This window comes from Neofelis nebulosa, chromosome 3, assembly GCF_028018385.1.
Source record: "Neofelis nebulosa isolate mNeoNeb1 chromosome 3, mNeoNeb1.pri, whole genome shotgun sequence".
NCBI lineage: Eukaryota > Metazoa > Chordata > Mammalia > Carnivora > Felidae > Neofelis > Neofelis nebulosa.
Window position 1 is genome coordinate 149,725,328 of NC_080784.1, and position 12,450 is coordinate 149,737,777.

At 34.5% G+C, this 12,450-nt stretch overlaps 1 protein-coding gene across 1 annotated transcript in view; it reads right to left on the reverse strand.

Moving 5' to 3' along the window:
* Window positions 1-2,218: 2,218 nt before the first annotated feature.
* Window positions 2,219-12,450, reverse strand: part of DCK (deoxycytidine kinase) — a 33,789-nt gene continuing 23,557 nt past the window's right edge. The window contains exons 3-7 of the mRNA XM_058722328.1: window positions 10,433-10,626; window positions 8,939-9,086; window positions 7,405-7,520; window positions 6,533-6,623; window positions 2,219-4,514 (exon numbers count right to left, since the gene is read on the reverse strand). Coding sequence (XP_058578311.1) covers window positions 4,488-4,514; window positions 6,533-6,623; window positions 7,405-7,520; window positions 8,939-9,086; window positions 10,433-10,626 — 576 coding nt within the window. The 3' untranslated portion in view covers window positions 2,219-4,487. The remainder of the gene's footprint in view (window positions 4,515-6,532; window positions 6,624-7,404; window positions 7,521-8,938; window positions 9,087-10,432; window positions 10,627-12,450) is intronic.

Sequence of the window (12,450 nt, forward strand, 5' to 3'; positions counted from 1 at the left end):
GTGCCTCGTGGCTCAGTGGGTTAAGCATCTGACTCTTAGTTTTGGCTCAGGTCATGATCTCACGGTTCTTGAGTTCAAGCCCCCCATCAGGCTCTGCGCTGACAGTGTGGAGCCTGCTTGGGATTCTCTCTCTCTCCCTCTCGCTGCCCTTCCTCTGCTCACACTGTCACCGTCTCTCTCAAAATAAAAAAGATAAATTTTTTTTAAAAACTTAAAAAAAAAAAGAAAAATAGTAATCTTTAGGAGAAATAATAAGCTGGACTTCATTAAAATTAAAAATTTCTGCTCTGTGAAAAACAATGTCAAGAGAGTAAGCTAAATCACAGACTGGGAGAAAATATTTGCAAAAGGCACATTTGATAAAGAAGTGTTATCAATAGTATACAAAGAACTCTTAAAACTCAATAAGAAAATGAACCCAATTAAAAATGGGCGAAAGACCTTAACAGACATCTCACCAAAGATATACAGATGGCAAATAAACATATGAAAAGATAGTTAACAGCATGTCATAATGACATTGCAAATTAAAACAAGATATAACCATATACCTATTAGAATGCAAAAATCCAAACCACTGACAACACCAAGTCCTGACAGGGTTGTGAGACAACAGGAGATCACATTCATTACTGGTAGGACAGCAAAATGATACAACTATTTTGGTGGACAGTTACCAAGTATCTTAAAAACCTAAACATACTCTTACCATATAATCCAGCAATTGCACTGGTTGGTATTTACCCAAGTGAACTGAAAACCTATGTCCATACAAAAATCTACACACAGGGGCACCTAGGTGGCTTAGTCGGTTAAGCCTCTGACTCTGGCTCAGGTCATGATCTTGCGGTTTGTGGGTTTGAGCCCGCATTGGGCTCTGAGCTAACAGCTGGAGCCTGGAGCCTGCTTCAGATTCTGTATCTCCTCTCTCTGACCCTTCCCTGCTTGCACTCCGTCTCTCAAAAATAAATACACATTTTAAAAAATCTACACACAGATGTCTGTAGCAGCTTTATTCATAACTGCCAAAACTTGGAAGTAACCAAAATGTCTGTCAGCAGGAGAGTGGATAAACTATGGTATACTGAGACAATGGATTATTCAGTGCACCCACCTCCAAAAAAAACCCCCCAAAACAAGCTATATGAAGACATGGAAAGAAGCCATGGAGGAAACTAAAGGCAAATTGCTAAGTGAAAGAAGCCAATCTGAAATGCTACATACTGAATACTTGCAATCATATGACCTTCTCAAAAAGGCAAAACAATGGAGACAAAAAGATTAGTGGTAGCCAGAGGTTGGATGGGGTGATGAACAGAGCACAGATTTTTGGGGGCAGTAAAACTATTTTTGTATGATACTACAGTGGTGAATATATGTCATTATTCATTTGTCAAAACACACAAATGTACAACACTGAGTAAACCTAAATGTAAACAATGGACTTTGAGTGATAATGTGTCAATGTAAGTTCACTGATTAAAACAAATGTACCACTCTGGTGGGGGATGTTGATAGTGGAAAAGGCTGTACAAATATGGGAGCAATGAGTATATGGGAACTCTACTTTATACTTAATTTTCTTGTGAACCTAAAACTGCTCTAACAAATAAAGTCTATTAAAAAGTTAAAAAAAAAAAAAAAGGATAAGACTGGTAAAATCCAAAGTCTGTAGTCTAATTTAGCATTTTCTGGAGGTAATAAAATTTGTATCTCTATATAAAAAAATGCTTTGGGATGATTTGTCCCTTAAAATATGACAGACCTATTTTCTAGGGGGCTCAGTATACAGTGCTTAAAGTTTCAGACACAGATGAGAATATTCTGAATGAGGGAATGTCTTGTACAATTAAAATTACCTTCTTAGAAGAGTAAAGTATAAAAAGTAGTACATGCACTCTGATGAAACATGAAATGAAACGGGAAATAGGATCCAAGAGATAATACAGACCACTAGGCTCAACACTCTTGTACCCACTCAATGGCACAGCTTTTATTTTGAATCATAACAAATAAATTTTTTAAGCTTTTTTTTTCAATTCTACAGATATAAAGTCATTAAGTTAAACATTTCTAGAGGTTACTAAAAATCTCTAAATTATGTCTAAAGCAGAACAATGTAATATATATAAACCTTTGTTACCTTTTTATATTCATAATATTTTCTTCAAAAGTAGAATTTTTAAAAGATGTAATCATTTCAATGAGTATAGCTCCATCACAGTTCATGAGATTGTATTTATTTATTATGCTAATATTTAAACAAATTCATTTGTATCAAACACAAACAAAAAATACCCATACAATATCATGAGACAATTTCAATATTCATGAAGAATATAGGATTTGAAATAAAGTGTCCCTTACAAAGATCAGTGCATCTAGACTGTTTAACCTACAAAATCATCATCTTAGACTATCAAAACAAAACAAAAATGACATTTTAAAAAGGAAAATGATAGTTTCAAAGGCAAAGTATCTCTTCCACTCATTTCAAAAACAGAGCTTTTCTAAAATATAAGTAGAAAGGTTAAAAACATAGAAAAAACACTGCACCTTAACTGAACAAACTTGAAAAAACATTTTATCTCTAGACCTAAAATGAAACCATGCAGATTTTTAAAAATTACAACTATTCTACCTCCTTGTCTTCCTAATGTCTTTCCTAATATATATTTAACAACAATGATAATGCTTTCAAAATATAGAACATATAAAGCAAGACCATTATTATCATTAATTTAAAGGAAGAGAAAAAAAATCTAAGTTATAACCCTACAGAGAAGCACAGCAAACTGTGAAGTAAAGAATGATCATGATGTTCTCAAAGCAGAAATGTTGTGACTTTCATTTAAACTTTAAAAGAGCAGGCTGCTGGGGTACCTGGCTGGATCATTTGGAAGAGCATGCAACTCTCGATCTTGGGGTCGTGAGTTTGAGATGAATGTTGGGTATAGAGATTACTAGAAAAAAATAAATAAAAACTTAAAAAAAATAAATTAAATAAAACAGTAGGCTACCTAATTAATCCAGACAGTAAGGAAAGCAGGATAGGGCAAGAAGTAAGAGCTGGACAAAAGAGGGGCACCTGGGTGGCTGCTGGTTGAGCATCCTATTCTTGATTTAGGTTAACATTATGATTTCAGGGTTCATGAGATCGAGACCCACATGGGACTCTGGGCTGACAGCATGGAGTCTCCTTGGGATTCTCTTTCTCTCCCTCTGTCTCTGCCCCTTCACTGCTCATACTTATACAAGCTTTCTCTCTCTCAAAATAAACACTGGGGGGGAAAAAAACCCTACCATGTGACAAGCTATTTTCTTAAAAAAAAAAAAAAAAAAGAGCTGGACAAAAGAGACTACACCGCTAAGAAGATAATCTACCTTGTGTCTCTTTTGACTTCTTACCACATGTAAAGTTAAAGAAAAACTAGCTCCCATTACAGGGGACATTCCCAGTACAGGGTCAATAAAAAATAAAATGGAAAAACATCCCTTGCTATGTTCCACTAACGTTTTACCTATGAAAATAGGAAGAAATTTAGGGAAAACTATACTTTCACCTCAAATAAGTTAAAGACAGTTATATTTTAAACCAATCTTTTAACTATAAGACTAATATCCCATTCTAAAAAGAATAGTCTGAGAAGACAGAAAGTAGGTAGCTACTAAGCTCCATATAAATTGAACCTTTATACTCATTTATCTTTTAATTACAGAAACATTTTAAGTTATCATTTCCTCTTTAATCTTCTAAAATCCCATGAAAAAAGATGAATGAAGTCTCACCCATACCACAGATGTAGAAATAAAAGCAGAAAAAAGATTAAATGACTTATAAGCTAGGCTTCGCCATTACAAAATGGGAACAAAGTCTGACCTGCTCCTTTGTTAATGTGTTAGAGGCCCATTAATAAATATCAATGAAGTGATTAAATACTAAGCTGGTATTATCTTCCACATAAATTAAAAGGAAGGGAACACATGTGATCAAAAGTATTTAAAACTTCATAATCCTTTTTTAGGGATTCTTTAAATTCCACTTTTCACCTTTAAAAGGTACACTAATTTACACAGGACACCTTACCATTTACTATGTAACATTAAAGTTCCCAGTTAAGACACTGGTCACCAGTGAAATAAGAAGCACCAGGAAAAGAAAAAAAAAAAAAAAGCCAACCTGCTGAAGGGAAAGGTAGGAGGCTGGATCCTTTATGATGTAATTTAGCCAGCACTTACTCTGGAAACATCTACCTCCAGACTTCTGTCGTGAGAGATAATTAAATGTCTTCATTTTTGTAAAGCAAAAAAGAAAAGAAACTACTCGTAAGCTTTTATATAGAATTCATCAAAACAATTATTTTTTTCTTGAAATAAAAATGGTAAAAAACCTGGGTTTTCTAGAGACTTGTATGAATATGGAATGACGAAGATACACAAAGCTGAAGTATCTGGAATCATTTGGCTGCCTGTAGTCTTCAGCAAAATCACAAAGTGCTCAAAAATTCTTTGACCTGAAGGGAGGAAATAAATATTAGTATAATTCCTTGACAAATCTGAAATATCTAATATTCATCCCTATTTTATAGTACATAACAGTTGAAGACCCCAACTGTATAAGTAACTCTATCACAAAGATACAGCATTTATTTTCAAAGAAATATTACTAAATACTTCAGTAGTAAAAGATAAATGACTTAAAATGTCATTACAGGAGTTATTTATATCTAAGATTAATATAATTCTTTAACAGCCATAACACAAATTTCATAATCTCCTTATAATAACATAGACCAATGACATGCAGCTTTAGCACCAAAAATATTAGTAATCGTGATGGTTTAAACAACTCTGAAAGGTCCAGACATGCAAAGTTTGTAATTTTTCTGAAGCACAAATTTGAATCATATTTACAATCTGTAATGTTAATATGTAAGGAAGGGTCATGTACATTGTGAACGTAACCAACCGCCCAACATCACAATGCAACAAGATTCTGTTCTCTACAAATTCTAGATGACACAGTAATTCTTCTGAAGAAACAAAGATTCTGCCTTAAACACTGTGGAATATATAGAACTGTCGAATCAATATGTTGTAAACCTGAAACTATATATAACATACTATGTCAGTTATGTATTTCAATAAGGAAAAAGAGAAAGCCAGCTACTAGCATTATTAATGAAAGTAAAAGTAAACAGTAACATTTAAAGGTGATTCTTAGTCAAAACACAAAGGTGTTAGATAAAGAAGCTGTCCTATAGATCCACTCTGAAGGCAATGGCCGATTTAATTTTCATTTATTTTAATAGTATCATAAATGAATTGTATCCTATATTTTTAACATCATTAATGGTATAAAGAGGTCGTTTGAATTTTCCAAATATGCTTTACTTTATATCATGGGAAAAGCAACTACATGCTACAGAGTAGTTAAATAATAAATGTTGACATTTTCAGAATTCTTGAGATATAGCCTTTATGAATGTCAGGTTCCTGTTAAAGTAAATATATATTTTGTGAAGGAGAAAAAAAATCAAATTTCTCTCAAAACTAAACAAAGTAGGGGCGCCTGGGTGGCTCAGTAGGTTAAGCACCCAACTTCGGCTCAGGTCATGATCTCACAGTCCGTGAGTTCAAGCCCTGCATCGGGCTCTATGCTGACAGCTCAGAGCCTGAAGCCTGCTTTAGATTCTATGTCTCCCTCTCTCTGACCCTTCCCCGTTCATGCTCTGTCTCTGTCTCAAAAATAAATAAACATTAAAAAAAAATTTTTTTTAAACTAAACAAAGCAAAAAACTGTGGCTTCTTTAGACCTTGGATCATCACCAAGTTAATTAACATGGATAATGGGATCTTTACTATATGATTCCCATTATTATTCTCTCTCAAGTGTACATCAATAGGTTTTCTGCCACTCCCTTTATCATTACAAGCAACACTCATTAATAGAATATAGTCAACTCCCAAATATGTGGAGGATAGATTAACTATGAATACGATAATGATTCAATGATCAGGCATGCCAATTTATCACTGACAAGGTCCCACATAAAAGTCAAAACTAAAAATTCTTTAATCTCAAGACTTGAGCTAATATAAAAATGGATAAAATCCATATCCTACAACTTCAAGTATCTTCCATACTGAATTTAGTTGAAAAAGATAAATTTTATTTCATAAGTAGTTTGTTATGAAAGTACCTAAAGATTGGTGATACAGAGAAGAGGAGAAGAAAAGGAAACAAAGCAGAGAAGGGGATGAGCAAGAACTTTTGTTAATGTGATCATCCCTGTATTAGAGATAAAGGGACCAAAGGATAAAAGAATCTCCTTATTTTAGCTAAGGTCACAAAGCTAGAATTTGACGTTAGGATTAGAGTCTAAAGTCTAAATCCATCTGAAGCTCTTAACTGTCTCTTACTGTAACGTTACATATTCTTTTCTGTTAGAAAGTTGTTTTCTCACAAGTTACAACACTTTTCTAGACAAGACAAAACAAATGTTAGTGTAGAGTCTTTGTACAAATCTACCTTTTCAACTAGACTGTCGTGTTTGTCTTTAAAGTCTTCATTAATATCCAGTGTTAAGATGGGGATTTCTTGTAGAAAATCAAAGTCGGTTCTGTTTTTTAAAAAAAGAGAGATGAACAAAATAATTAGAAAAAACAATAAATAAAAGAGAAACACTAAAAACTCTTATACCATCTCTGGAAAATCAAAATGTTGTCAGTCATTTTATATTAAAATCATCCTGTCAGAAATTTATCTGGTAGCCCCTTCTTTTTCACCTTGATTTACTACTAAATAATAATATTAATAATATCTAAAAATCTCAGGTATAAAATATATAAAGCTAGGGCTTGTGACGTGTAATTCTTCTCAAAAACTAAAATCATACCATAACGTAGGAATGTTTGCATTTTAAAGATGAGAAAACTAAAGACCAGGGAGGTCAGTCTGGGGCTCAGAGACTGCCTAAGGTTGCACACTAGTAAGTCTGGATTTGAACCAAGATCTGACTAAGGACAATGAAGTCCATGCTCTTAACAACTGTGCTATACTACTACCTAAGCCTTGATCTAAAAAATAAATTTAAAGTATCTTATCTTAAATTCTCTCTGAAAGACAGTACCTAAATAATACACACAGATATATTCCTACTTTACCACTTAAATTCCATCTATTATGCTGTCAATAACACTGGGGGAGATTAGCTACAAAAACTTTAAGGAAACAGGATCTCATTACAATAAAAAGAATCAAAATTCACACCTAATTCTGGGAGATCCTAAAATACTAACTTAAAAGAAAAAGGGCTAAAAATGAAAACTTGTACATGTTTTAGATTAAGACTTGTTAAAGATCTTTGAAATGGATAGTAAGTGAGAATAAGGAGGTCTTACTTCAGGGTTCTATGCAGGAGCCAGCTCTCGTGCTTATCGTGAAGCTTCTCTAAATACTCAAGAGGAATGCCTTGTTCTTCATTTCTTCCCCGTAAATATATTCTATTCAAGCATTTCTAAAAGCAAGCAATAAGAAAGGGGTGGGGGGGGGGGGGGCAAAGAACAATTATTCTTGTCTGCTGTCATTAAAGTTTTCTTCTCTAGTGTCTCTTTAGTTATGCTAGCCAGCATCTCCATTTATTCCTTCTAGAAAGTTGAAATACTTCATTTTTCCCCTTCTTGTGCTTTTCAATCATTTGGTGGCTATAAACCAAGTAGTACGATCAGAACAAGTCTATAAACTTATGGGATCCATACTTGAAAAATACTGTATAAAATAAGTTTGGTAAAAAGTTCAATATATAAAATGTGTTTCAAAATCTATTATAAATCCTCTTTTCAAGTACTTAGTTGATCTTCCAATCAAAAGACAGTATAAATAACACTGATGAAAACAGCTTTGTGTTAGACTTTAAGACATTGACTATATCTTATAGCATTCTTTATGTTCTTCAACATTTGCGCTTGCTATGTTCGTAACTAAAAACAAAAAAAATTCTTTTCAAAAATAAAAGTGAATTTCAAAATTACTGCTAAATTCTGGCTTTCTTGAATTTAAAAAGAACAAAATCATCACTTGGAATCAGAAACCTAGTTTCTTTGAAAATTTCGATTCAATAGCCACACAGTATCCTTTCAGACTAGAAGTCATGAAATTTATATTCATCAGAGCCTACTTTGTGGCTTAGGGAAGACACAGGAATAAAAAACAGCAAAACTGAAATGCAAGCACCAAAACCAGAAATGTGTTAATAAACGTAAGCTCTTATTTAGGTTAGCTTTATGAAGGGCATCCACTTAGTCTTCCTGGACTCATGACATAATTTCATATAAAAACAAGAATAGCTATATTACAAACTATCATGAAAGGCACATTTTCAAGTAAGCTCCCTTAAGTGAAAATGGCAATGGTCCTTTAAGTCTCTTCTCACTTGAAGCTGCTACTACCTACCCATTCCAAGCCATGAACTATAAAGGATTTCTTAAAATGGACCTCCATCAACTTTGTTAATTCATTCACAAATATTTACTGAGCTCCCACTACATACCCAGGCCCTATTCTAGGCATTGGAAACTCAGCAGTAATTAAACACTCAAAGTTTCACACCAAGAAGCCTAAACTCTAGCAGTTACTTGAGCAAAATTTTTAATCTAGCTGTGATAGATAAAAGACCTTCCAAAAGTCAGGAAGGAATAAAGAAGAAAATGGAGAAAGCACAGAGAAAAGGGCCTAAAAGAGCAACTTGCCAATGTGGGCTTCTACTTTGCTGAGGAAAAGAGAATGCCTCTCTCTACAGTTATGAATTTCTAATTTGCATGTGGGGAGTAGAGCAGGGAGTGGAGCTAAACTAAATTGCCTTCACTGCATACCACTAAAAGGACTTCTAAATATTACTTTAAATTGTCAATGGAGTAAACAAATTTTAAGTCTCACCTCTGGTGTGGCTCGAAGATAAATGATTCCATCCAGTTCAAGGCTTTGACCAAACTGGTGATTCATCCAGTCATGCCAGTCTTGATAAATTGTCCACTCTGTTTCATTCATGCAGTCAGATTCATACAAATTAGATGCAAAAACATACCTGAAAGAGAGTCTACATCAACACATAATTCCTTTCCAAAAAACACAAAGAAATAGAAAGGAGATCTACTAACTAGACATGGAACATTCTCCCAAAATCCATGGCAAATAATAACTTAGCAGGAAAAAAAAAATATAGTATCTCCAACTATAAGAAATATGTTCTTGGACAGCAGTTCTCAAAAATATAGTGTAAGAATGCCTGGTAGTCCCCAAGACCTTTCCAGAAGTTCTGTGAGAGGCCAGATTACTTTATACACTAGACTTCAACCAAAAGAACATAGTATACAGATAGAGAAGGCTTTAATGAGAATCTAGCTGTCTTTTATTAAGTTAGATATTAAAGAGATTTGTAAAAATGTAAAACAATCCTCTTCTATCTAATGTTTTTGTTTTGAAAAATACAATTTTACAAGTATGTTATTTACACTAATACGTAATGGGCTTAGTATTACTAATTTTAAATAAATAAGTGTCCTTTATATTTCTCAACATTAATTTCTAATAACATAAATATCAATAAGACACAAAGCTCTTTGGGCTCTTTAATAATTATTAAGAATAGAAAGGGATCCTGGGGTGCCTGGGTGGTTCAGTTGGTTAAGTGTCCAACTCTTGATTTTGGCTCAGGTTGTGACCTCATGGTTAGTGAATGTGAGCCCAGTGTAGCCTGCTTGAGATTCCCTCTCTCCCTCCCCCACTCCTCCCCTCCTGTGTGCTCACGTGTGGGCGCACTCTCCCTCTCTCAAAAATAAATAAATAAACTAAAGAAAGAAAGAAAGGAAGAAAGAAAGAAAGAGAAGGAGGGAGGGAGGGAGGGAGGGAGGAAGGAAGGAAGGAAGGAAGGAAGGAAGGAAGGAAGGAAGGAAGGAAGGAAGGAAGAAAGGAAGGAAGGAAGGAAGAAAGAAAAAAAAAAAGAGAACGGAAACGGGTCCAGAGACCAAAAGTTTGAGAACCGTTGTTCTTAGCCAACACTCTAGCTTAAAAGAATCTTTGCATAAACAAGGTAACTCTGAGGCTCCCTTAGAGATTTTTGATCTGGCTCAAGATGCAGCCTAGAATATAGATCCAGATTTAACCAGAGTAGATGAGAATTTTAAGAGCATTAGAGGAAAAAAACCTTCTCTGCAAATTTGAATGAAATGGCTATCATATTCCCTAAAGCTTCCATGGAAGCTATAATTATTAATACTAGTACTTCCCTAATGTCATGATTACCAAATTGCTGAAGGTAATTTTTCTCCTCAACACAGCCTCTCTTATTACTTTGATTACCAGGAAACAGAAAAAAAAAGTCAATTCCAAGCCACGATTCCAAAATGATAAGTGCAAGTTATTTATATATACCTGTCACTATATATAGATCGTTCAAAAAATAATACAGGTTTCTCTGCATCTTTGAGCTTGCCATTGAGACAGGCAAGCTGGGCTCGTATTCGACTGAGGCAGGCATATGACTGGAAGGTAAAAGACCATCGTTCAGGTTTCTCATACATCATTTGAAGAACATTCCCACCACTTTTCTGAGACGGTGTCAGTTCCTATTTTGAATGTGAAAAAAGAAACAAAAAACAAAATTAATGATCAATAGAGCTATTTAAATTTTTTAAAAAGCTCAAAAAGAGAAGTTAGATAAATAAATGCATCATGATTAGCAAAACCAAGATGATTAAGTCCTCTTCCTCCTACTCTTTCCCATTTTATTTTTCAGTTTGCCTGAGGTCTAGAAGGCTAGCTTAACCATCAGTTCCTTAGAGCTCTTCCACAAGAAGTCACAAACTAATGGCCTATGGAAGAAAATATTTGTTTGGTCCAAATGGGACTTTTAAAAAATTTGAATTAGTTGTCAATATTTAAAAGCTAAATATAAGTTCACATAATATATCTGGATTTGTGACTTCTTTTTAAAAATGTGAAAACCACCAACAGCATTTTTTTACAGAACTAGAACAATCCTAAAATTTAAATGGAACCACAAAAGACCCTGAATAGCCAAAGCAATCATGAGATAGAAAAACAAAGCTGTAAGTATTTGCCTGTGTTGCCTTAGCCCTCTGGACAATTTAGTAGTCTGTAAATTTTAGCAAGCACCTTTAGCTGAGTGATCAATTAACTAAAACTTTCTTGGTATATCTATAGATCGTGTATTGTTTCCTAGAAAAACCCTGAAGGAAACTCTCTTGTACAACCTCTCTCCCCACTGCCCCAGGCATTGTGATAACATCTGTAGCTGGCACCACTGAATCTGCATGCATGCAATCAAGAAGTATTACAGATCATTGTGCTCCCCTTTTACTGATTAACTGCCCTAAAGTTCCTTTAAAAATCTTTGGGCCAGGTAGAAACCTCAGAATTGGTTTTTGGACAAGGGTCCACCATCTCCCCAGGTGGTGGGCCGCCTGAATAATGCTCATATTCCTTTCCAACCAAAACTCGTCTCTTGAGCATTGGCTTTTTGTGCAACAAGCATCTGAACTTGGGTTTTTCAGTAACAGTATCACAATCCCACACTTCAAGGTATACTACAAAGCTGTAGTAATCAAAACAGTATGGTAGTGGCACAAGAACAGATATACACATCAATGGAACAGAACAGAGAGCCCAGAAATGACCCCATGTTTATATGGTCAATTAATCTATGACAAAGGAGGCAAGAATATACAATGGAGAAAAGGCCATCTCTTCAATAAATCGTGTTGGGAAAACTGGACAGCTACATGTAAATGAATGAAACTGGACCACTTTCTGACACCATACACAAAAATAAACTCAAAATGGATTAAAGCCCTAAATGTGAGATCAGAAACCATAAAACTACCTAAAAGAGAACACAGGCAGTAATTTCTCTGACATCAGCCACAGCAACATTTTCTGAGATACATTTCCAAAGGCAAGGGAAACAAAAGCAAAAATAAACTATTGGGACTACACCAAAATAAAAAGAAAGCAAAGGAAACCATCAATGAAACAAAAAGACAACCTATTGAAAGATATTTGCAATGATATTTGAAGATATGTGCAAATGATACATCCATCTGATAAGGGGTTAGTACCCAAAATATATAAAGAACTCATACAACTCAACAACAAAAAAGAATCTGATCAAAAAATAGACAAAAGGACCTAAATAGACATTTTTCCAAAGAAGACATATAGATGGCCAAAAGAAACATGAGAAGATGCTCAACATCACTAATCATCAGGGAAATATAAATCAAAACCACAAGCAGATATCACCTTACACCTATTGGAATGGCTAAAATAAAGAAACAATTACAAGGATGCCTGGGTGGCTCAGTTGGTTGAGCATCTGACTCTTGATTTCAGCTCAGGATTTTGGCTGAGGTCATGATCCCACGGTCATG